This window comes from Staurois parvus, unplaced genomic scaffold, assembly GCF_062004578.1.
Source record: "Staurois parvus isolate SC_StPar_1 unplaced genomic scaffold, SC_StPar_1.0 ptg000056l, whole genome shotgun sequence".
Taxonomy (NCBI): Eukaryota; Metazoa; Chordata; class Amphibia; order Anura; family Ranidae; genus Staurois; species Staurois parvus.
The window spans coordinates 11137445-11164472 of NW_028317852.1; the positions used below are offsets into that span (position 1 = coordinate 11137445).

The following is a 27028-nucleotide window of genomic DNA, read 5'->3' on the forward strand; positions in this document are numbered from 1 at the left end:
AAAATAAGATATTTGCCTTAATATCTACCTTAAATCACATTGATAAGTTCATATTGTACTTGTTTATAGCCTAAATACTGAAATTTGCACTTAAAACTGTAACTTTTAAACTTTTGGAAATGCCAATAAAAACCTGTCTGTGCCAGGAAAATTTGGGTGTCAAGTCAGTGAATTTCAATCTGGTAGGTTGGCAGCACTGCCTGTAAAAAAATCTGAACACTGAAGTCCACAATAAATACTGCAGACCCCAACATCTACTGCAATCTGCAATAACAGTAACAGCTAATTACCTACAGGACCTTTCTCATACATTGAGTATGCAAGTGAAAGTTGGGGACCCTAAACTCTGGGATGGAACACAATAATAAACATGTAAGAGGTCAAAGGGGCCATTTTATTTACCAAGTGCTGTGAGGATTGCTAAACTGAAATCACTGGTATGGCAGGTTTTCTGATATTCACCCATTGCTGTTCATTAGCTTACATCACCAGCTTCAGCCACATCACTTCACATTTATGGTGGACCTGTTGGGCACTCTTGACTTTGGTGTCCCTGTACAGTACAATACAATATAGACAATCTTTTCCTACTGCTGTACTGGGTAACACAACATGAATGTATGTCGATTTAATTTCACAAAATATGTCATTTACAGAAAAGGAAAATGCACAGAATGCATTAATATTCTGGCAGGGGCTTTATAAATAAAAAGGCTAGTTATCTTGCAAAACATTATTATGACAGCAGTTATGTCAGGGTTTCTGACAAGACGACAAGAAGATGGGCACAGTGTCACTTTAAATCTGTCTGTATTTTCCCTCTAAGACAAGTGCTAGAGTTTAATTTATCTAACACTGTGAATGGAGGAGTGAACATCCAGTGCTTCCTGACTGAATAAAATGGAATCACGAATAAGCAGTCAAATACTGCAGACAAAATATTTAAGTTGTGGACTTAGTTGGAATGGTTTCCAGCTGGGGAGATTTCCTCTCAATTTGTATTTGATGTCAGGAAAGTTTAAAGAACGTAAGAAAAATAAACAGATAAAACAAAGAGGCCACTTCGAATGTGTGTGAGGGAGGCAGGCAGGCAAGCTTAGGTATTACAAGTGCCAAGGGTTTGCCAGTTCAGAATGGTAATGTCGACAGGACCTGAGCATACAACATTTGACCACACTCTGATAGAGACATTATCGTATATTGTGTGTTTACACCCTGACTACACTTTGTTCCCTCAGCAGAGTGCACATAGCAAAACTCTTCACACCCCTAAGTAGCACCCTTTCTCCAGTGGCATCTCTTGCAGGATTCTTGCCTCCCCCCCACAAACGTATACTCAATTTCACTCAACATCCCCCATTCAGAGGGAAGAAAAAACATCTCAGAAACTACCCATTTCCTTCTTCACTCTCTAGTCCAAGATCAGGTCCTTCTCTGCATCCTCTCCCAAAAGAAGGCCAGCTCCTACTCCCCTCCCTCTTTCTACAGCAACAACCAGTTCTTACAATGCCCTCTCTCTCCCCATCATCTCCTCTTCCTTTCTTTATCCCAGCCACAATCATCTTACCCTTTATATATCTAGTGATGCTCACCACCTAGCATTTACTGTTCATGATCAGATCCCACTGCTTCCCTCCACCATCTCCACTTCTATGATCAGTATTTACCAAATTGATCAACTAATTTATGTCCAGCAATGCATAGTAGTGCTTTCAATCAATGACGCAAAAACAACTGAGCCTAAATAACCAGTTTTTCAATAAGCACACATTTGCTTATTGTTTAAAAAGGGCACCAAAACCAAATAGGAAAGATAGGAAAGGTAGGAAAGATTTGAAAATATTTTAAACAAATTATGTAGCAAGTGCAGTCCCTTTGGCAACAGAGTCATCAGGAATAAACAAAAATATATACAATGGGGCAAAAAAGTATTTAGTCAGCCACCAATTGTGCAAGTTCTCCTACTTAACAAGATGAGAGAGGCCTGTAATTGGCATCATAGGTAGACCTCAACTATGAGAGACAAAATGAGAAAAAAAATCCAGACAATCACATTGGCTGATTTGGAAAGAATTTATTTGCAAATTATGGTGGAAAATAAGTATTTGGTCACCCACAAACAAGCAAGATTTCTGGCTCTCACAGACCTGTACCTTCTTCTTTAAGAGGCTCCTCTGTCCTGCACTCAATACCTGTATCAATGGCACCTGTTTGAACTTATCAGTATAAAAGACACCTGTCCACAACCTCAAACAGTCACACTCCAAACTCCACTATGGTGAAGACCAAAGAGCTGTCGAAGGACACCAGAAACAAAATTGTAGACCTGCACCAGGCTGGGAAGACTGAATCTGCAATAGGCAAGCAGCTTGGTGTGAACAAATCAACTGTGGGAGCAATAATTAGAAAATGGAAGACATACAAGACCACTGATAATCTCCCTCGATCTGGGGCTCCACGCAAGATCTCACCCCGTGGGGTCAAAATGATCACAAGAACGGTGAGCAAAAATCCCAGGACCACACGGGGGGACCTAGTGAATGACCTACAGAGAGCTGGGACCAATGTAACAAAGGCTACCATCAGTAACACACTACGCCACCAGGGACTCAGATCCTGCAGTGCCAGACGTGTCCCCCTGCTTAAGCTAGTACATATCCGGGCCCGTCTGAAGTTTGCTAGTGAGCATTTGGATGAAGAGGATTGGGAGAATGTCATATGGTCAGATGAAACCAAAATAGAACTGTTTGGTAGAAACACAACTCGTCGTGTTTGGAGGAGAGAGAATGCTGAGTTGCATCCAAAGAACACCATATCTACTGTGAAGCATGGGGGTGGCAACATCATCCTTTGGGGCTGTTTCTCCGCAAAGGGACCAGGACGACTGATCCATGTACAGGACAGAATGAATGAGGCCATATATCGTGAGATTTTTAAGTGCAAACCTCCTTCAATCAGCAAGGGCATTGAAGATGAAATGTGGCTGGGTCTTTCAACATGACAATGATCCCAAACATACCGCCCGGGCAATGAAGGAGTGGCTTCATAAGAAGCATTTCAAGGTCCTGGAGTGGCCTAGCCAGTCTCCAGATCTCAACCCCATAGAAAACCTTTGGAGGGAGTTGAAAGTCCGTGTTGCCCAGCGTCAGCCCCAAAACATCACTGCTCTAGAGGAGATCTGCATGGAAGAATGGGCCAACATACCTGCAACAGTGTGTGCCAACCTTGTGAAGACTTACAGCAAACGTTTGACCTCTGTCATTGCCAACAAAGGATCTATAACAAAGTATTGAGATGAACTTTTGATATTGACCAAATACTTATTTTCCACCATAATTTGCAAATAAATTCTTTCCAAATCAGCCAATGTGATTGTCTGGATTTTTTTTCTCATTTTGTCTCTCATAGTTGAGGTCTACCTATGATGCCAATTACAGGCCTCTCTCATCTTTTTAAGTGGGAGAACTTGCACAATTAGTGGCTGACTAAATACTTTTTTGCCCCATTGTATAGCTGAATAGGTAAGTTTAAAAAACAATAATGCAGGAAACAGGAACATTTAATTCCCTAAAAGGTCAAGGGCACTAATATTTAATTGATGAAATACAAAGACTATAATAAAGAATGCAAAAAAGTAATTGAGCTGGCAAAAGGCTGAAAATACAGAGTGTTGGTATTAAATCTTTTTTTTTTAAATATATAAGTATTCACATTTTAAGAGACAAAAAAGTGACAATTTAAATGCTAAAAATGCTAATAACAGCTTCTAGGAGCGTAAAAAAAGCTAGTGTGCATGGAGCCTTAGAGTTCTAATAGATATTGTGGGGAAAATAACTGTAGGGAACAAAGTAAGAGTTAAACTCTTGAATGCATAGTTTTTATGTTTTACAAAATAGTTTCCTTTGGTATTAGACGGTAGTTTTGGGCAAAGGTAACCTTCCTAAGGTGAGGCTTAACAAATATGTAAACCCTCACCTGGTAAAACAACCAATTCAGTTTAAAATAGAAATGAAAGGCAAACCATTGTGTGTGCATATAAAAAAAAAATTAGAAATAACTTTTTTCCCCAATTTTATAAGTTATCCCTAGGTCTCTGTTCTCAGCTGCATAAGGATCTCAGAGAGCTAGGGAAGGAGAAAGGACTCATGTCAGCACATGCCTGGACTAGCTCCTAGCACAGCCCCAAAGCTGACTATGCTGTGTTTCCATGCCTAGTGTGGCCAGTTTTTAATAGGAAAGGAGAGGGACTGGCAGGAACACCAGGTATTTCACAGAAAGAAATCATAAATTAGTTTCCATATAGCTGAAGTTGAAATCAAAACAAAATTCCTGCAGGAAACACAAAGACTTTGGTGCAGAAATGTTCTCTGGAAAAAGGAATCAGAATTCAAAATGTTTAGATGTAACAAAAGGCAAATTGTCCACCAAAGGACTGGGAAATGGATGCATGTCTCCAGGTAATAAAGAAGAACATTGAGGTTCCTTGCAGGTTTTGGAAAACTTTCCTACAAAAGAAATGGATTATTTTGTCAAATGTGGTGGTCTTTCTATCAAACAGTACCATCATGTGTCTCAACTGTGACAACTTCATTCTGCAGAATGATAATGACTCCATAACCCCAACACATGGCCAAAACAGATCATGTGGACCCCACAGAGCCCCAATCTTAACATCATTGTGCCAGTCTTGGATTAGTTGCAGAGAAAAAAGGAGAAAGACAATTAAACTCTTTGGTGAAACTGTAACATTCTTCCCTTGTCTTAAAAGAAAAGGTTTGCAATACCAAATATTATATAATTTATAACAATTTTATCTGGTTAACTGCACTTTCTAGGCAGTTTCTCTGTTACTAAAAAAATGTATGCCATTACCAATGGCAATTTTGCACAAGTGCCTAAAACTTTTGCACAGTACTGTGATGACTCCAAAGCCCTAACAAAGCAGTAATTCCTAGCTGTTTGTCTTACAACGGATCAGCGGACTAATATTGTCCAGTTTGCTCTGTACGTCATTGATCTGTACTAGAGTTCAAGAAACCAATTTTAAGATCCTCATATCTTATCTCTATCATACCCTGGCTCTCTTGCATAAATATTTTCCGAATACTTCTGAATGATGCTGGTGGTGTTAAGAGGAACAGGGAACATTGCTACATATCTTTTGGTCCTGCCCCAAATTCACTAACTACTTAAAGAGGTTAAGAGGATTACCCAAAAATGTACTGATTATGTCGTGCTGGAGGACCCAGCCTTCTTCATCCTCCATTTTTCCAATATGCCTGCCAAACTTTATAAGAAATCAGTACTCCACCACCTCCATTGGACTTTGACTCAGAAAGGTTGAGGAATTGGATTTGATGAAGGATCTGATGCTCTCTTTACAACGTAAACGATACGTGTACTCGAAAACCTGGACTCTGTAGAACATATTTACATATTCTGAGGAGGGCAAGGCCCTCTTTGACATGGGCTCCTCTGGATGTTAGAGATATCTAGCACCTTCCCCTGGGTAATACCAACACTATTTTCCCAACCCCTTTCTCCCCTACCCCTCACCCCCCCCCTTTTTTTTTCTTTCCCTCTTTCATCCCCCCTTTTTCTCTGCTTCCCTTTTCTATTTCTTTGATTTTTTCTTCTTCATACATAAAACGATGGTGGTTCCCCCTTTGCTCATAGGTCTACACTGGATCAGCCTTTACATTTTGACTATTTATTGACCCTTCATTGAATTGTATGCATGCTATGTCTGTCAAATACTCGTAGTTGTGCTTTCTACCCATGGATGCTTCTTCTTTTGACCTGTATCTTTTGAATATCTTGTAAACTGCCTTGCTTGTTCAATAAAAATAAAAAAAAAAGTACTAAAAACACATTTGGAAACCAAGCTGCTAAAAATAACACTAATTAGCTAGCTACCTGTCCACCTACCTCTTTAGCCTGTCAACTAAAAAGGAAAAACGTGTATGTATGTATGCATATGTATTTGAGTGTAAACTATGTATAATTGGCGCAAATCTAAAGAAATTTGGTTGGTTTGACCCACGTGTTGTCAGCTGGGGATACCAGAGAGCTGCCACACTAGCCAGGCTGCCTGCGCTTCAGCTTCCTTGCACCACAGTGGTCTTTCTTTTCATCCACACAGCAGCTTACCTGCTCAACCTGCCAGCTGCTTGCCTGCTGGTCTCTGCCATCCTCCACATGACCTCTCTCCTATTGATGATATGCCGAATTTTCCTTCACATCCTGTGAGTGCATTATTTTTGTTTAGATTTAGGCTCCATGCACACTAGCATTTTTTAAGCTCCTAGAAGCTATTATGAGCATTTATTTTTGCTTCTAGAAGCTAATAATGTTATCGTATGTGTCCATGCACAATTTTTTGTAGAGTTTTTTTAGGGTGTTTTCCTGACAGAAAAAAATGCTGAATGCTCCTAAACGCAAAAAAACGCAAATAAAACATTAACACTCCTAAACACTTCTAAACTTCTAAACGCTACTAAAATACACAAAAAAGCTATTATCAGCATTTTTCAACCAGAGTTTTTTTCTAGTGCTTTTTGAGCTTATATAAAACACTAGTGTGCATGGATCCTTAAGCCAATTAAGCATGGTTTACACTCAGATGGAGGTGCCCTCTCTCGCCTGTTCTTACATGTGCATTAAGTTTGCTCAAGACCTTATCCAAGGGAACTGCCACTTTCAGTAAGAGTGACTGCCATTAACTTTTATCCTCCACTTAGCACTTTTCCATGGTTCTTTGGGGGTCACAGCAGCGCTATAACTTTATATTCTTTTTCATGCATGTATGCATGCATGTGTGACAGGGACTTTCGATTTGAGCTCATTGAGGATGGGGAATGATGTAAATGTACAATATGTAAAGTACTTGATAAATTGTCCGTGCTGTATAAATACCAGCAATAAATCAATAAACGTATGCTCAGTTTTCCATATATTACATGCACTAAATAATGGACTAAGTAATGAAAATTCCACATAGTCCTAGCATTACCCAAGTATAAAGGTCTTATAAGGAAAGAAGGACTGCTGCTGTTTTATTTATATTCCACACATCTTTGTCTGTGCACTCTTCCTGTAACTGACCGGGTAAAAATCTGGCACCCTGTAGATGAAGAGCATTAGAGGACAACTGAAGCAGTATTAAACCCAAAGTTGCAGCTTACCAATCAATAGATGTGGTGGCTGCATTAATGTTCTTTTTAGGCTTTTTCTCCATTTATTTTCACCTGGTGATTCTGCCAGTAACACATCGCCTGTATTAGGGTTCGTACATTCTAGATGAAGGAGCAACAGAGACACCTTTAGACCACAGCATTGTCAGTCTGCATACTCTAAACCAGCCTTTACCAACCTTTAAAATGCAGAGAAACCCTTGACAACTTTCCGGTCGCAGGGAACACCTTCTAAAAATGACTATATCTACAATTCATGACACATTAGTGTGATAGTCAAAGGTAAGAATGCTTCTTACACTTGTGGTCATTGGGAAGAATTACCCCCTTACAGATTGCTAAAAAGATCATTGGTGTCAGTGGGAACTTAAGTTGAGAGGCAAAAATTGCTGATTGTTTAAGGAACCCCTAGCAACCTCCGGAGGAACCCTAGGGTTCCACGGAACCCTGGTTGAGAAACCCTGCTCTAAACAGATTGAATCCAAACTCCAGCTAACACTTTATTAGTAGATACAGCAACAACTACTGTAAAAGCTGACCATTGCAAGCAGCACCCCTGTCAGTGTTAAAGTGATACCAAAGGTTCTTTTTTTTCTTTGAAAATTACAAACATGTTATGCTTACCTGCTCTCTGCAGTGGTTTTGAACAGAGCAGCCCAGATCCTCCTATTCTCGGGTCCCCCACAGGTTTTCCTGGCTCCTCCTTTCTGTATGAAGGTAAAAAACCTTGAGCCTTTACAACCACTTTAAATGGTTTGTCTGAACCTTCTAACTGCAAAATCTGCAGGACAGCTTTTTTGGTTGAAAAACAACAGACTTACTGGCCAGATCACCAGGTGAAACCACAGGGAAAATAGCCTAAAAAAAAGTTTCCTTCGGGTACCCTGATTCCCTCCCAAATTCCAAAAGACATGCTGGCAGGTTAATTGGCGTCTGTCTACAGTATCTCACGGAAGTGAGTACACCCCTCACATTTTTGTAAATATTTTATTATATCTTTTCATGTGACAACACTGAAGAAATGACACTTTGCTACAATGTAAAGTAGTGAGTGTACAGCTTGTATAACTGTTTAAATCTGCTGTCCCCTCAAAATAACTCAGCACACAGCCATTAATGTCTAAACCGCTGGCAACAAAAGTGAGTACACCCCTAAGTGGAAATGTCCAAATTGGGCCCAATTAGCTATTTTCCCTCCCCGGTGTCATGTGACTCGTTAGTGTTACAAGGTTTTGGGTGTGAATGAGGAGCAGGTGTGTTAAATTTGGTGTTATCGCTCTCACCCTCTCATATTGGTCACTGGAAGTTCAACCTGGCACCTCATAGCAAAGACCTCTCTGAAGATTGGAAAAAAAGAATTGTTGCTCTACATAAAGATGACCTAGGCTATAAGAAGATTGCTAAGACCCTGAAACTGAGCTGCAGCACAGTGGCCAAGACCATACAGTGGTTTAACAGAACAGGCCTCACCATGGTTGACCAAAGATGTTGAGTGCACATGCTTAGCGTCATATCCAGAGGTTGTCTTTGGGAAATAGACATATGAGTGCTGCCAGCATTGCTGCAGAGGTTGAAGGGGTGGGGGGTCAGCCTGTCAGTGCTCAGTCCATACGCCGCACACTGCATCAAATTGGTCTGCATGGCTGTCGTCCCAGTAGGAAGCCTTTTCTAAAGATGATGCACAAGAATGCCCGCAAACAGTTTGCTGAAGACAAGCAGACTAAGGACATGGATTACTGGAACCATGTCCTGTGGTCTGATGAGACCAAGATAAACATATTTGATTCAGATGGTGTCAAGTGTGTGTGGCGGCAACCAAGTGAGGAGTACAAAGACAAGTGTGTCTTGCCTACAGTCAAGAATGGTGGTGGGAGTGTCATGGTCTGGGGCTGCATGAGTGCTGCTGGCACTGGGGAGCTACAGTTCATTGAGGGAACCATGAATGAAAACTGTACTGTGACATACTGAAGCAGAGCATGATCCCCTCCCTTTGGAGACTGGGCCACAGGGCAGTGTTCCAACATGATACCGGCCCAAAACACACCTGCAAGTCGACCACTGCCTGGCTAAAGAAGCTGAGGGTAAAGGTGATGGACTGGCCAAGCATGTCTCCAGACCTAAACCCTATTGAGCATCTGTGGGGCATCCTCAAATGGAAGGTGGAGGAGCGCAAGGTCTCTTAACATCCACCAGCTCCGTGATGTTGTCATGGAGGAGTTGAAGAGGACTCCAGTGGCAACCTGTGAAGCACTGGTGAACTCCATGCCGAAGAGGGTTAAGGCAGTGCTGGAAAATAATGGTGGCCACACAAAATATTGACACTTTGGGCCCAATTTGGACATTTTCACTTAGGGGTGTACTCACTTTTTTTGCCAGCGATTTAGACATTACTGGCTGTGTGTTGAGTTATTTTGAGTGGACAGCAAATTTACACTGTTATACATGTACTACTTTACATTGTATCTTGCCCTTTCCCGATCTCTTTTATTCCCGCTCCGGCTCATGCCCTGTGATTTTCTCCTCGACTCTGTTCTCTTATGGGTTGTTACCATCTGAACCATACTATGTATGCAATTACTAACTCTGCTTAGGATAATGGGTTGATTCTGTGAGATTTTCAGCATTGGAAGTTTGTATGTACTGCTTATCTACTTGATGTTACGTGCTTGACTGTTCTCATGCACCTTGGTTTGTGTATATTTTTGTAAGATTTTTAATAAAGGCAACTGTTAAAAATAAATAAATAAATAAAGCTCCCCAACAATCCCAAAAGTAATCAAAAAGGTAAATGAAAAATGATTTGTTACACTTAAGAGTGTAGTGGACTATATGATCCATGGCTTAGCACAAACTGTACTGACTCTATTCAGTGAAGGTCTGGGTATTCCACAATGTGGAAGCTAGAAAAAGGGAGACTAGGATAGGGAGTAGTGGAAAGCAAGTCAGGAAATGTATAGGACTTGAAGAGAGTCAGGCATCACAAGGACTGCAATCCAAAATAATGGAAAAAGACTACACTGTGCAGAGGAGTGCGGTATTGAAAGGTTTTCCACTCACAAGGATAGGTACTGTATCTACCAGCATACTGCATGAATGCAGTGAGCTCAAACAATTCTGGAAAAATGCACAATAAGGTGTAGCAATGCAAATATAGCTGGTTAAATATGGATGTCTGATCCAAAGGGTAAAATTAGAGATACAGGGGGAAGCTTCAGCATCCACAAATCGCTATGAGAACATGTTAGGAATTTCATCAGGATGAACAAACAACCTCCTAATTGCCAAAGTGGAAAGGTACCTTTGATGTGGAAGGCTGAACAGATGAACAAGAAGATTGCTGACCTTGAGATCTGCTAAGTGTGAGGTAGAAAAGACCATCTAAGGGGTACTCCTGAAGTAGTAAATGAAGAATGTTTTTTTTCCACTAAATACCAAGAGCTCCTGAGTTGAAGCAGGTGCATATACTGAACACTAGAAGCCTCAAGAATAACAGTGTCAAGGGTGGAATCAAAGAGCTGTCTAACCTTAAAGGAAGAGTAAATCAAATGTTAATTTTCGGAACCCCCGGCATGCAAGGGTCCTATGCATCTCAACAGACAATAGGCTCATGCAAGACACAACCTTAAATGCTTGCAAGATACCAACACAGCTGAATCACTGGGCACCCTCCATCAGTGGTAAATGGTTTCTCTCAACTCTCTAACTACCACTTTTGCTGGACTGCTTAGTATATTAGTGGAAGCTGAAAAACAATACACTTACTGAAAGGATCACCATGTGAAAATAAAGGAAAAGAGCCTAAAAAAAAAAAGAAAACGAATGCAGAAACTACATCCATGAATGGGTAAACTGCAATCTAATGCAGTTTTGTTTTTTGGGTTTAATACTGATTGTTTTGCCATATACAGTATACCTTTTGTCCCATCTGACAGAGCAGAGTTTATAGAGATAACTTTGACCTTCTGATTACATACTTTTATTATTGGGGAGATCACTCAACATACAGTGATTAGTTGTTCCCCAAGCATAATATTCCCTCCCCTTAAGTGGTCACTATGATAAACTGACCTTAGTTGACAGTTGAAACTGCAAAATAATAAAATAGGACACAATTTACTAAAATATTTGTAAAGAAGAAAAGAATACTTACAGCTTTTGTGCACTGCACATCTTTTCCTAGCAGCCAATTTAACTCCAGATTTCCTTCACCTTGATAACAAGACTGTAGTCTCTCTTTAATAAGTCCATTAATAGTCTTGATTGGAAAAACACAGAGAGTGGAGTCATCAGGTGGATTGTAATACTGCTTTTGACCTTTAGAAAAAATAGCAAAAAGCACATCATCCTGAACTGAGACTTTCAAGGACCTAGCAAGCGTGGCACCTGGTTTGGTTAGATAAGCTGCTTGCAGAAGCCTATATTCTGCCCCATTCTTCGTGCATCCAATTGGCAAAGAAACATAGGAGTGAAATTTTGGGTCATTTTTACATAACCTTACGATACGTGAGGTGTAGAATAAATCATTTGGAGAATTGCTGGAAATACCTTCCGGAGTTTCTGGTTGCACAGTGAGAAAATAGACATAGTTGCCACTCTCAAAGCCATAAATATAAAATATGTCAAAGTGGGAGACCAAGGCAAGAGTATCTGATGGAATCTTTATGAGGGATGATACAAAGTCACTGTACAGTTCATAATCCAGCATATGAGAAGATTCTGGGTCTCTGGGCAATTTACGACTTGAAAGAGTTGGAAAATAATCTTGTTTGCCATCCACTGCGGTTCCAATGAAAAGTTTCCCATCCTGTCCTTCACTCTGAACAATCACACCATACATTGTTCCGGTCTCATTGACACTAGAGAGGTAGTGCTCCTTCTTATGGGATGGTTCTACTAAAATGAAAAGATCATCAAGCCGGAGAAGTTTACATACACCTTGGTACAAACTTCCACAAGCCAACAATCTGTTCTCCGAATAATCAATAATCAGCAATTTGTTCACATTATTGGTTAGTGTACGAGGTTCACTACATGGCTGGACATTTTGAGGGGGATAGCATGATTTATTGTCCTCTCCAGGACCTGTAGTATGCGATACCAAGAGGGTCAAATTTCCCGATAGCTTATATATCCGATTTACTGCACCCAAGTATACTGCCCCTGTACTTCGATGCACAGTCAGATGACTAAAGGTCCAGTCTCTTTGCTCAGCATGGAATGTGTTGATGAGAGAAGCATCATGAAATTCCAGAGACAACAGAGCCAAAACCAGAAGGATTGTGGAAGCTGTTCGATGCTGGAGACTGACAGAATTTACTGTCCAAAACGTTAGTCTCTGTTGTTCCATTACAACGGAATGGGGAAAGATGAATACAACCCGAGCTCCCTTTGGCATTCACGGAGTGTAAGAATTAAAATTTTCTTCACATGGCTCTAAAAGATAAAGAGGGGTAAAAATAGTGACTATTAATTTGTACTCTGCAAAGAAAATCAGAAATGCACAGACAATGTTTTAAATAGAGGGAAGCATATATTAGATAATTTCTGTGAAATGTTGAACAACCTCCATGTAAAATGTTGATTTGTATGATAAAACAGAAAAATGCTTTGAGATCCGTAAAGTGGAAATGTAATAAATATCAATGTTTGGCAGCCTGAAAACTGTATCAGAATATTTTGCAAACCTGATTTAGCACCCCTAAAAACACAAAACTGTGGATAAGCCTGTATACATTCTCTTACCATCTAAAAAATATTACACAAAGCTGTAATGTTTTTGTCTTTATCCCCCAAAATAAAGTTTTATTGGTAAGCAATACAATTAGTGTCAGACAAATGAGTGCCAGCAGAACTGCCAAGATTGTGCTCCTGTCCTGGATATAGCCATGAAAGGCACCCTGGACAGATTGATTTCTTATTTGTCAGTGTCTGTAAAGTTCAGGTGATGACATTGTTCAAAAACTAGAACTGGAGGTTTGTAACATGCAGCATCTTTTAGGTCAGGGGTCTCCAAACTTTTGAAAAAAGAGTCAGTTTACTGCCCTTCAAACTTTAGACTGTGGCCAGAAGGAGTAAACAATACCATAGACTTGGTGGTTAGCATGAGAAAAGTTACAGTTGTGTCCAAAATTATTCAACCCCCACTGAAATTGAGTGTTTTGGCCAGTTTGACATTGCTTTTGATCATTCAGTCATCTTGCTTACATTTACATTAAAGAGGCACTTGTAGGTCAGACAAATATAACATAACAGTTATAATGAAATAACCACAAATGTCTTTTCTGTGCTCACAGCATTATCAGTTTTATTCAACCCCCAAGTGACATTCAATCTTAGTACTTAGTACAGCATCCTTTTACAGTTATAACAGCTTTTAAACGTGAAGCATAGCTTGACACAAGTGTCTTGCAGCGATCTACGGGTATCTTCGCCCATTCTTCATGGGCAAAGGCCTCCAGTTCAGTCACATTCTTAGGCTTGCGCACTGCAACTGCTTTCTTTAAGTCCCACCAGAGGTTCTCAATCGGATTTAAGTCTGGTGACTGCGATGGCCACTCCAAAATGTTCCAGCCTTTCCTCTGCAACCATGCTCTAGTGGACTTGGAGGTATGCTTGGGATCATTGTCCTGTTGAAAGGTCCAACGTCTCCCAAGCCTCAGGTGTGTGACGGACTGCATCACGTTTCCATCCAATATCTCCTGGTACTGAAGAGAATTCATGGTACCTTGCACACGCTGAAGCTTCCCTGTACCTGCAGAAGCAAAACAGCCCCAAAGCATGATTGACCCTCCACCATGCTTCACAGTAGGCAAGGTGTTCTTTTCATCATAGGCCTTGTTCTTCCTCCTCCAAACATAGCGTTGATCCATGGGCCCAAACAGTTCTAATTTTGTTTCATCAGTCCACAGAACACTATCCCACAACTTTTGTGGTTTGTCCACATGGCTTTTGGCATACTGCAGTCGACTCTTCTTATTCTTTGGAGACAGCAAGGGGGTACGCCTGGGAGTTCTGGCACGGAGGCCTTCATTACGCAGTGTGCGTCTTATTGTCTGGGCTGAAACTTCTGTACCCACATCTGACAAATCTTTTCTCAGTTCCTCAGCAGTCACACGGGGACTTCTCTCCACTCTACGCTTCAGGTAGCGCACAGCAGTCGAAGTCAGCATCTTCTTTCTGCCACGACCAGGTAGCGTTTCAACAGTGCCCTTTGCCTTGAATTTGCGAATGATGCTTCCTAAGGTGTCTCTTGGTATGTTTAACATCTTTGCAATCTTCTTATAGCCATTGCCCTTCCTGTGAAGAGAAATCACCTCTTCTCTTGTCTTCCTGGACCATTCTCTTGCCTTCACCATGTTTGTAACCACACCAGTAAATGTCTAGAAGGAGCTGAGTATCACAGTCATTTTAAAGCTGCCTAATTGGTGCTTATTATGCTTGATTGCTGCTCGGTGACATCCACAGGTGTTTTCAATACCTGATGGAAAGCACCTGTATGAACCTCTGTTCTTCAGAGTGGTAGTCTTTAAGGGGTTGAATAATTGTGGCAATGAAGAAACCACATAAGAACCATTTACTACTGTATTACATAAACAATTGATGTCATTTTAGTTGCATTTGGGTAGTTACAACGTCCTTGTAGGATTTGATTCTGAATACAATTCCAAATGTACACTATAGTCCCTAAACCCCTTTACAGCATTGGGGGTTGAATAATTTTGGACACAACTGTACATCATTGGTGTCATTGAAAGGAATAGTGCCTCCATTATTGGTGTCAGTGGGAGCAATAGTGCCTCTTATCAGTGGAAGTAATAGTGGAATAGGACTAAAGGCAAGCAAATGGCAACATTCGGCCTGCAGGCCACAGTTTGGAGACCCCGTTCTAGATAAATTAATCACTGACACAGCTTTCTAGAGAGAATAAAACTGGGCGAGGAAGAACCATGTAACAAATTAGATTCTGGTTTAACCTTCAACTCTCACATCATTGCAAAAGGCAGTAGTAGCAACAAGTGGCACAAAGACACAAAGTAGTCATCCTGCATCAGCAAGGCCTTTTGCAAGCAGATATTTCAATGCAAACAAGTGTTTCTAAATGTGCTGTTGTGTCAGGATCTGCAGGAAAGACAAAACAAAACCCTAGGCTACACTTGAAACCTGGGGGAATATTGGAGCATATTATTTAATATTGCTATATTATCATGAGGAACATTTGTCATTGTCACCAATTACCCAAAGTTTTCTTTATTGCTATTGTTTCACACAGTTAGGTAAATGTGGCCATAGTTTTACTTGCTTTTTTACTACCAAAATCTGCTTTTCTTATAAGACTAATTATGGTATTGACTCTGGTAAATAAGTGGGGTTTGAATGGTCTATAATACAGCTATGCTAATGAGTGAACAAAGGTGTGCTTTACCATGTCAACAATCTTTGATAGGCAGGAGAACATAATATTTGTGGTTGCCTATTTGGAACCTTTAGTTTTGGTATGTTGGTCATACATGATTTCTTTCACTGCATTCTTATAAAACTGAACTCTTGTATCATGTGCACTATGGCAACCTTCTTTATTGTTCTAATAAACATTTATTAAACATAAATTAGTAGTTAAATGAGGAAACCGGTAACTTCACCTACAATGTTAGGTTGCATGTTTAGACTTGAAGAAAAAGGTTTAAAGTCACAGAGTTGCAAAGAGCTTTCTGATACAAATATGACACTATGCTTATCAACTGTAGATCTGATTAATTTACATTAAAGAGCCAAGCAGAGATAACAGAAACACTATGGTCCCAAAGAGAATTTAATATATCCCCCATACCCTTAGGCCTTCAGGGCACCTGTACACTCTTTTTAATATTTTGTATGCAACCAATCTTTTGAATTATTATAATTGTGTACTGCAAAGTTACTGAGTTATTAAACTGTTTGTAACCACAATTCTTATACTATGATCAGGGGTGAACTGACAACTCATGGGGCCCCCGGGGCAATAGGGGATCATGGGGCCCCTGTGTCCTTGCCCAAACTCAAAAAAGCCTATGAAAAAGGTACCAGGGGCATCTCATTGGGCCCCCTACTGACCCCGGGCCCTTGGGCAGTGCCCAAATTTTCAAATGGTCAGTCCGCCTCTGACTGTGATAAAGAAATGCCTAACAATTAACAAGATAAAAGCACTTCCGGGGAACTTAAGAGACAGTGCATCTACTAAAATTTTTGAAGGAGGCTTTGATTAATTGTCCCCTGCTGTCAGCATATCCTCATGCATATTATCAAACAGTGCTGCTAAATATTTTTTGAATGATATGATTACAGCCTCCGTGGTGGTAAATTCTTCTATACTATTAATAATAAAGCTACCGAGGATTTGTATGATTGGAAGTATGCCTGCATAATATAATTAAACTGTGTGTGTGTTTGTGTATATATATATATATATATACACATACACACAAGCTGTATATATATATATATATATATATATATATACACACATATATATATATATAATATATATATATATATATATACACATATATATATACACATACATAAACACACACACTATAGTGGTAAGGGTTCCTTTAGCTGATCTTTTAGGACACCTCAATCATATGCCAACTAGGTCTTTGTTCAGAGCAGTTTGGGTTGTGTTCTCAGTCTAACTGTACACAACTGAATCATTATACAGAACTTTCTTCAAAATGATTTTAATTTATGTAATATTTAAATCATGTAATATCAAAGGGATTTTCAGACCAGTCAATCAGAAACCCCTCTGGTTTTAGCAATTGTCAGTTACTTGTATCTGAAGGAAAGGCTACCTGAGATATATCAGGGGATAGAGTATATGGGTATATGGAAGCATGCACATGCACAGACGACACATACTGTAGGTGCAGATATAATTGACATACAGTGGGGATCGAAAGTTTGGGCACCCCAGCTAAAAATTTGTATTAATGTTCATAAGGAAGCCAAGGAAAGATGGAAAAATCTCCAAAAGGCATCAAATTACAGATTAGACATTCTTATAATATGTCAACAAAAGTTAGATTTTATTTCCATAATTTACACTTTCAAAATAACAGAAAACAAAAAAATGGCGTCTGCAAAAGTTTGGGGACCCTGCAGAGTTAATATCTTGTACTGCCCCCTTTGGCAAGTATCACAGCTTGTAAACGCTTTTTGTAGCCAGCCAAGAGTCTTTCAATTCTTGTTTGAGGTATCTTTGCCCATTCTTCCTTACAAAAGTCTTCCAGTTCTTTGAGATTTCTGGGCTGTCTGTCACGCACTGCTCTTTTAAGGTCTATCCATAGATTTTCAATTAAGTTGAGGTCAGGAGATTGTGAAGGCCATGGCAAAACCTTCAGTTTACGCCTCTTGATGTAATCCCCAGTGGATTTCGAGGTGTGTTTAGGATCATTATCCATTTGTAGAAGCCATCCTCTCTTTAACTTCAGCTTTTTCACAGATGGCATCAAGTTACCATCCAAAATTTGCTGACATTTTATTGAATCCATTTTTCCTTCTACTCGTGAGATGTTCCCTGTGCCACTGGCAGCAACACAACCCCAAAGCATGATTGATCCAACCCCATGCTTAACAGTTGGACAGATGTTATTTTCATTAAATTCTGTGCCCCTTCTTCTCCAAACGTACCTTTGCTCATTCCGGCCAAAAAGTTAAATTTTAACCTCATCGGTCCACAGAACTTGTTTCCAAAATGCATCAGGCTTGTCTATATGTTCATTTGCAAAGTTCAAACGATGATTTTTGTGGTGAGGACATAGAAGAGGTTTTCTTCTGATGACTCTTCCATGAAGACCATATTTGTACAAGTATCTCTTTATAGTGGAATAGTGTACCACAACTCCAGTGTCTGCCAGATCTTTCTGGAGGGATCGTGCAGTCAAACGTGGGTTTTGAATTGTTTTTCTCACAGTCCTGCGAGCTGTTCTGTCTGATATTTTTCTTGGTCTTCCAGATCTTGCTTTAACTTCCACTGTTCCTGATGACTGCCATTTCTTAATTACATTCCGAACAGAGGATATTGACATCTGAAAACGCTTTGTTATCTTCTTATAGACTTCTCCAGCTTTGTGAGCGTCAACTATTTTCAGTTTCAGTTTTCTAGACAACTGCTTAGAAGAACCCATGGTGCTGATTGTTGGGGCAAGGTCAGATGAGTCTGGGCATTTAAAACCTTTGAGATTGACATCACCTGGTCTTCCCAGACGATGATTGAGAACAATCTATGACACTGGCAGGTCTCAGCTTTGCAAAGGGGGCAGTGCATGCTATAAATTCTGCAGGGTGCCCAAACTTTTGCAGACGCCATTTTTTTGTTTTCTGTTATTTTGAAAGTGTAAATGATGGAAATAAAATCTAACTTTTGTTGACATATTATAAGAATGTCTAATCTGTAATTTGAAGCCTTTTGGAGATTTTTCCATCTTTCCTTGGCTTCTTTATGCACATTAATACAAATTTTTAGCTGGGGTGCCCAAACTTTCGATCCCCACTGTATATGATGGGTGTGTGTAATGTCTTTATCATTGCTAAAAGATTTAGAGGAAGAACTTAGGAAGAACTTAGGGGTTCATAGTGTTTTTAATTATTGCATTATTTTGTGTATAGAGATATATGTATTGTGATGTTGTTGTTTTTTTTAGCTCAATGTAGCACTCGCCAGTCCACACCAGTTATTCCAGGCTTGTTGGGCCAATAACAAAGAAAGAAAAAGTACACACCAGAACAGTTTCCCTTGCTGGGGTTTCCACCATCAACACACAAAAATAAATAACATTCAGCTTCCTGGCTTTCTTTGACAGCACCGCTGCCCAGGACTTCTGCCCACGCCAGTTTGCTGCGCTTTACCGCATTTTGCAGCGTTAAAGTGTCTTTACAGCTAAAATACTCCTCTAGAAACCCACTAGTTCTGGGTTTTTTTCTAGCCAAAAAACACAACCGCCAAAAAACACTGTTTACGGTCTATGTGTGCATGGACACATAGGATAACATGCTGGGGAATTTACTGGTTGTAGAAAAAACGTCAAAAGCCAAAAACAGCCGCTGTAAAAATGTCCAGTGTGCATGAAGACTTAGGGTGCTGGTTTTTCCCAAAACCAGGACCCAGGATTTGAGATTTCATTCCACCCAACTCTCTATGAAATCTTCGGGCTCCAGGTCCCAAACCAGGTTTTACCAACCATGTGAGTCAGGCACCCTGGAGCCCTTCAACCTGCCTGGCTGAGAATCCTGGGTGACATAAAAGCCTTTTAACACTTATACAGGGCACAGAGCTGTCACAGTACGCATGTATGTATATATGTATATTTTATTGAATAAATGTTACACTTTCTGGGAAAGAACAGAAGTTTCTAGAACATGCTTGAGGGTTGACTTATACATCCTTTTACCAATCAATTAAAGCATAATTTTATCTCTGACAACACTTGGAACAACAATTCCACCAAAAACTTTTAATATAATCCTATCATGCCATAAATATCTAAATGTCATGAGACTAAATAAAATGTTTTTAATACTTTTGGACTCTAAACCTCTAAACTATTGGTGTGGTACTCCTACCCTTGTGGAGAGCACTGAAGTCGGAGGGTAATCAGAACAGCCAGGGAACTAGCATTTTAAGAATATCAGCAATGATAGGGAAAAAGTGTTTGAACACGAAATGCGTTAGAGAGGTGCCCCTAACTACTGTGTACACACTGCATGGCCATATATAGACGGACGGTGGCCATCTTTGATTTTTATGTAAGTGAGATTCGTTTTGTTTGTTTGAATTTCTTATAATAAACAATACTGCACTATTGGAGGCTTTCTCTGGGGCTCGTTTTTGTCTGGGAGCCCCACTATTAAAGGTTAATCCTGATTCCTGCTGACCTGACACATGGTACTGTACATGATCCCCCTGGTGGCTGGTATCGGCATCTCTGGAGGCTGGAAACCTTATCCGGATGTATGACACCTGGTGGTTGCTGCGGTGATGACTTCTACTGTCGGCAGTGTTCCATAGCCAGAGAACCAGGAGTAGGTCTTATATACTCCATGCGCAAGCATTTTTGCTCTCCGGTTAGTGCAATCTATATCCATTTCTACTAACACAGGAGTCACGGATATTCAACTAAACTTTATTGACTTTATCACAGAAGTCACGGATTTTCCATATAACTAATGATTTTATGTTACATGTTTTGGTTTACATTTCATCATTTTGTGTTAAGCACCGTTTTAGATATATTTATCATGAGGTATATTAATACTTGTCATGTCTATATGTTTATGAGCGCGGCATATATTTTTTACTGTACCAATTTTGATTCGTCGGCTCTTGAGGTTTGCCTTCATATGCCAGCAGCTGCTCCTTTGTATTCATCACTCACCCAGCGCTCTAACCTTTCTGTTTTACTAGCAATGATAACACCTGTATTTTTGGGAAGGTTTTTTGGGAACTTTTTTCCAAATATTATCATCCATCATACTATACTGTCAAGAGAGGCATTGGCTGCAGTCTTTACCTGAACTTTCAAGTGATCCTGAGGGTAAATGAAAATGACAAAAGGGACATGCAGGTGAAGGTAGAGGATTGGTTCAATTCATTTAGATAGATTAGTTAATTAAACTCCACTCATTATCTCATGATAACTTTCTTCTACAAATGTTGAATTAAAATAACACAATATCCCATTGATGTGTAGCCCCTATTTGTCCCCTTGAAATCAATATTTTATTTTCAAAATGTTACGTTTGATTAATGTGCATGCAAAATGACAATAAAAACTGATTTCCTTCAGTATTGATTAGTACAGAATAAAATTTACAGCTACAGGCAAACCTACTGTGACTAACGATCAGAGAAATTGGGATATTATTACTGATGTCAATACTATAACAATCAAAACAAGCATTCATTAGAAATGTATCCAATAGTATTATTTAAATCAACCCTGTCATTACTGTAAAGCTACTCAGACTATACATACCTTTAAAAGAACACTGGACTTACTTACCTTTACCATTGCAGCTAGCACTGCTGAATGCCATTTCAGTCCAAAGAAAAAAAAATCAGAAAAAGTCCCGTTTGCAGTTTGCGAGAAGCCATGTGGGGGACACAGCAAAAATGTGGAAGAAGGTGCTGTGGTCACATGAGGCCAACATTGAACTTTTTGGCCTAAAAGCAAAATGCTATGTGTGGTGGAAAACTAACACTGCACATCACCCTGAACACACCATCCCCACCGTGAAACATGGTGGTGGCAGCATCATGTTGTGGGGATGCTTTTCTTCAGCAGGTACAGGGAAGCTGGTCAGAGTTGATGGGAAAATGTATGGAGCCAAATACAGGGCAATCTTAGAAGAAAACCTGCAAAAGACTTGATACTAGGGCGGAAGTTCACCTTCCAGCAGGACAACGACCCTAAACATACAGTAAGGGCTACAATGGAATAGTTTACATCAAAGCATGTTCATGTGTTAGAATGGCCCAGTCAAAGTCCAGACCTAAATCCAAATGAGAATCTTTGGCAAGACTTGCAAATTGCTGTTCACAGACACTGTCCATTCAATCTGACAGCTTGAGCTAGAAGAAGAACGGGCAAAAATTTAACTCTCTAGATTTGCAAAGCTGGTAGAGACATAACCAAAACGACTGGTAGCTGAAATTGCAGTGAAAGGTGGTTCTACAAAGTATTGCTCCAGGGGGGGCAGAATACAATTGCATGCCACACTTTTCAAATATTTATTTGTAAAAAAATTTGAAAACCATTTATCATTTTCCTTCCACTTCACAATTATGTGCCACTTTGTGTTGATCTATCACATAAAATCCCAATAAAATACATTTACGTTTTTGGTTGTAACATGACAAAATGTGGAAAATTTCAGTTCATATGAATACTTTTTCAAGGCACTGTATGTACCATTGGATTCATTTGTGAGATTCAACATTTTTCTTGCCTACTATCTGTATCTAAACAGTTTGAAGTTTTCATTTTCTGACTAAAGTTTAATTTTAAGTAACTTCTTAATGCATCACCAGGTGAAAATGAAGGAATACTAATGCAGCCAACACATTTAAGGACTGGTAACAAACCATGACTGTTATTAATATACCATTATAAAACAAAAAAAAATGTAGCGCTAACTTTTTTTTTTGTTTTATGATTGTAACCTTTATTTTAAGGGTAAGGTTTAGCAGCTTATGTTAATTGATTATATGAGAACACTATTTTGGTGCTATTTCCACTTATAATTTTTTTCATAATATACCATTAAATAAACATTAAAATGTCATTACTTACTGTGACATTTTCTAGCCCAAAAGTCACCAGTACTAATATACTGCTCAAAAAAAATAAACACTTTTTAATCAGATTATAGCATTAAGTCAGTTAAACTCCTGGGATATTGATCTGGTCAGTTAAGTAGCAGAGAGGGTTGTTAATAAGTTTCAGTTGCTTTGGTGTTAATTAACAACAGGTGCACTAGATGGGCAACAATGAGACGATCCCCAAAACAGGAATGGATTTACAGCTGGAGGACACTGAAATTTTTTTCGTTACTCCTCTTTTCTGACTGTTTTTCACTAGTTTTGCATTTGGCTAGGGTCAGTGTCACTACTGGTAGCATAAGGGGATACCTGGACCCTACAGAGGTTGCACAGGCAGTCCAGCTCCTCCAGGATGGAACATCAATATGAGCCATTCCCAGAAGGTTTGATGTGTCTCCCAGCACAGTCTCAAGAGCATGGAGGAGATTCCAGGAGACAGGAAGTTACTCTATGAGAGCTGGACAAGCAGTATAAGTACCTCATCAGCAGGACCAGTATCTGCTCCTTTGTGCAAGGAGGAACAGGATGAGCACTGCCAGAGCCCTACAAAATGACCTCCATCAAGCCACTGGTGTGAAGGTCTCTAACCAAACAATCAGAAACAAACTTCATGACGGTGGCCTGAGAGCCCAACATCCTCTAGTGGGCCCTGTGCTCACTGCCTGGCATCATACAGCTCAACTGGCATTTGCCATTGAACACCAGAATTGGCAGGTCTGCCACTGATGCCCTGTGCTTTTCACAGATGAGAGCAGGTTCACCCTGATCACATGTGACAGACGTGAAAGGGTCTTGAGAAGCTGTGGAGTATGTTTGACTTCTTGTAACATCGTTCAGCTAGACCATTTTGGTGGTAGGTCAGTGATGGTCTGGGGAGGCATATCCATGGAGGGATGCACAGACCTCTACAAACTAGACAATGGCACCCTGACTGCCATTAGGTATTGGGATGAAATCCTTGGACCCATTGGCAGACCCTATGCTGGTGCAGTGGGTCCTGGGTTCACGACAATGTCCGGCCTCATGTGGCGAGAGTATGCAGGAAGTTCCTGGAGGATGAAGGAATTGATACCACTGAATGACCCCCACGCTCGCCTGACCTAAATCCAATAGAACACCTCTGGGATATCATGTTTCTGTCCATTCAACGCCACCAGGTTGCGTCTCAGACTGTCTAGGAGCTCAGTGATGCCCTGGTCCAGATCTGGGAGGAAATACCCCAGGACACCATCAGTCATCTCATTAGGAGCATGCCCCGTTGTTGTCAGGCATGCATACAAGCACGTGGGGGCCATACAAAATACTGAGTACCATTTTGAGTTACTGCAATGAAATTTCAGCAAAATGGATTAGCCTGCTGCATCATTTTTTCACTTTGATTTTCAGGATGAATTCAGTCCTCTGTACGTTGATAATTTTCATTTCCATCAAACGATGAAGCATCCTTACGTTCCTAACACATTACCCAGTCCATATCAGTATAGAAATCCAGCATGATATTCTTCCCCATTGAAATCTGATGTATATATATATATATACACATCACTTCTGGTAAGTCACAGCTAAGGCACTTTTGAGAAGTTTTCCTTACACCAGGAGAAAAAGGTGACACAGCAGGGAGCTCTATCACACAGCCTGTGATTGGCAGCCTCAGCTCTGTTCCTGTGTGCTGTATGAAGGGGGGGGGGTGTCCCTTCCCTACAATCAGCTCTCCTCACTAAGTGCAACTTCTGCTCCCCGCCCCCTGCATTCTGAACTCAGAGCTCTCCTCCCCCCTTTTTTCTGAACCCTCAGACAAGCTTTATACATGTAGCATTTTGAACAGATGTAGAAAAGGGAACACTGCAGATAAACAGGAACAACTTATGTAGGATGATTTGTTTCATCTATGTGTATCACCTGAGACCAGTCACTTCATTGGGTATAGGTAGGGTTTACAACCATTTAACATTTATCATACATGTGTTGGCTGTAATAATTTCTATTTTAAGGCTTGTTTCTTTTATTTTCACTTGATGAACCATTCGATCTGTTATGTTTATAGTCATGGCACTCCTGCATTTCTGTCAGATAATACACCACTTAGCCAAGAAAATTGTAATTACAAATGTTTAGGCATTCTCATGTTTATTTCTTTTGTATGTATTGGTATTACACAAAAAGTGGAGAAACACAAAGCCAAATCTGACACATTCCATGCAAAACCCCAAAAATGGACTGAACAAAATTATTGGCATCCTCAAATTAATATTTGGTAGCACACCCAAAATAACTGAAATCAATTGCTTCCTGTAACCATCAATAAGTTTCTTACACCTCTGTACTGGAATTTTGGACCACTCCTCTTTCGCCAACTGCTTCAGGTCTCTCAGGTTGGAAAGGTTCTTTTTCCCTACTGCTGTTTTGAGATCTCTCCACAGGTGTTCTATGGGATTAGATCTGGACTCATAGCTGGCCAGTTCAGTACTCTCCAGCACCCCAGGATTCTTTGGTGGTCTTCAGATTTCATAATGCCACGCACACAGTCAAGACATCCAGTGCCAGAGCTGCCTGAAGCAGCAAAGCAACCCCAAAACATCAGTGAACCGCTATCATGTTTGACTGTAGGGACAGTGTTCTTTTCTTTAAAGGCATTTCTTTTTCTGAAACGAGTAGAATTATGGGCTTTACCAAAAAGCTGTACTGTTGTTTCATCTGTCCAAAGCACATTCTCCCAAAAAGATTTTGGCTTCTTCAGGTAAGTTTTAGCAAACTCCAATCTGGCTTTTTTATGTTTCTGTGTTAGCAGTGGGGTCCTCCTGGGTATCCGACCATAGCTTTCTTTCTCATTCAGATGACAATCTATAGTGTGAGCTGACACAGTTGTACCCTGTGCCTTAAGGTCAGCTTGAATTTGTTTGGAAGTTGATCAAGGTTCTTTATCCACCATTCGAACAATCCTTCGTTGCAATCTTTGATAACTGTTTCTCTTTCGTCCACATCCAGGGAGATCAGCTACCGTGCAATCGGCTGTAAACTTGTCAATGTTGCTCACAATGGACAGAGGAACATTAAGCTCTGTTAATTGATACAGCTGAGTTTAATTACAAATTACAAGAGCATCACAAACTTGGAATGCAATTATTTCTTACAATTTTGAGAAGATGCCATTAATTTTGTCCAGTCCATGTTTGGGGTTTGTGTGGAATATGTCTGATTTGGCTTTTTGTTTCTCCACTTTTTGTGTCATATCAATACAAACAAAATAAATAAACAGGAGAATGCTTAAGCATTTGTAATTGCAACAATTTTCTGCGTAAAGTGGTGCATTATCTGACAGAAATGCAGGGTGGCTAATATTTTTGGCCATGACTGTATATTTCAACTTCCTTTGACAGCTCAAGCTGTCCAGTAAAAGTGGCAGTTATACATTTAAGACAAATCATTTAACGTTGACCAGGGAGCTTACAATGGTCAGCTTTATTCATTTATGTAAAACTTATTTCAAAAAGAAAAAACTGTTGCTGCAACTGCTTAACCACTTGCTGCCCAGTGGTCCTATATACATGGCCTTGGCAGCCAGCAGTTATACCTGTTATAATTTTTTTTAAGCTGGCTAGGCAGCTGCCCAATCACTTTTACAGCGCTCAGAAGGGGGCAACACACCTCCTGTCACCGCAGTTGGTTGCAAGCGGTCGGGTCAGCTGTACAAAGAGGGGAAAACATTTATTGTTTTTTTCAGGACAAATTGAGCTTTCATTTGGTGGTAAGTGGTAATGGATATCTCCTGATTTTTTTTTATTAACAAAGGAAAACTGGCCCAAAATAGTGAAATTTGTTTTTTTTTTATTCAGCTGTGTGTCTCTTGTTACTACCATAACCTACCACCAAAAAACAACCCCAAATAAATTTTTCAGCTCTTGATGATAGCAGCAATACCATATAAGTGTATGTTATTTGTTGTTTGTACCTGTACTATAGCCCAGAAACAATAGTGCGTATTTTGTTTTTTGTTTTACCTAAAACACACTGAGACTGACACTGATACCAATTAAAAAAAAAAAAAAATCCTGACCTTTGACCCTGACCTTTGGCCATGACCCAAACACTAACCCTGGCATTAAACTAGATCAAACCTTGATCTAGGTATTTTTTACTTTATTTTTTTACAAACAGTTTTTTTTCTCTCTCTGCAAGGAGATAAGAGAGATACAATGTATCTCTCTCCTCCATTCAGAGAAAAAAAAAACAAGGGGGGCAGGCTTCACAGTGACTGATCAATGTGACAGCCAATCAGAGGAATCGGGAGTCCCGGGTCCCGATCATTAGAACGGGGCCCAGGGCTCTCCGTGAAACCCCGGTTTTTGTGCTACGAGAATGCTGTGCGGCGCACTCCCATCACAAGGATAGGTACACAAATATGTGGCCCCACGGAACAAAAGCCTAGTTCTGTGAGGAAACATATTTGTGTGATGTCGGCGGGAAGGGGTTAATGAAA

At 40.1% G+C, this 27028-nt stretch overlaps 1 protein-coding gene across 1 annotated transcript in view; it reads right to left on the reverse strand.

Moving 5' to 3' along the window:
• The window catches only part of PLXNA2 (plexin A2), a 502290-nt gene that overhangs the window by 410540 nt on the left and 64722 nt on the right, over positions 1-27028 (reverse strand). Inside the window, exon 2 of the mRNA XM_089668339.1 lies at positions 11344-12626. Coding sequence (XP_089524465.1) covers positions 11344-12588 — 1245 coding nt within the window. The 5' untranslated portion in view covers positions 12589-12626. The remainder of the gene's footprint in view (positions 1-11343; positions 12627-27028) is intronic.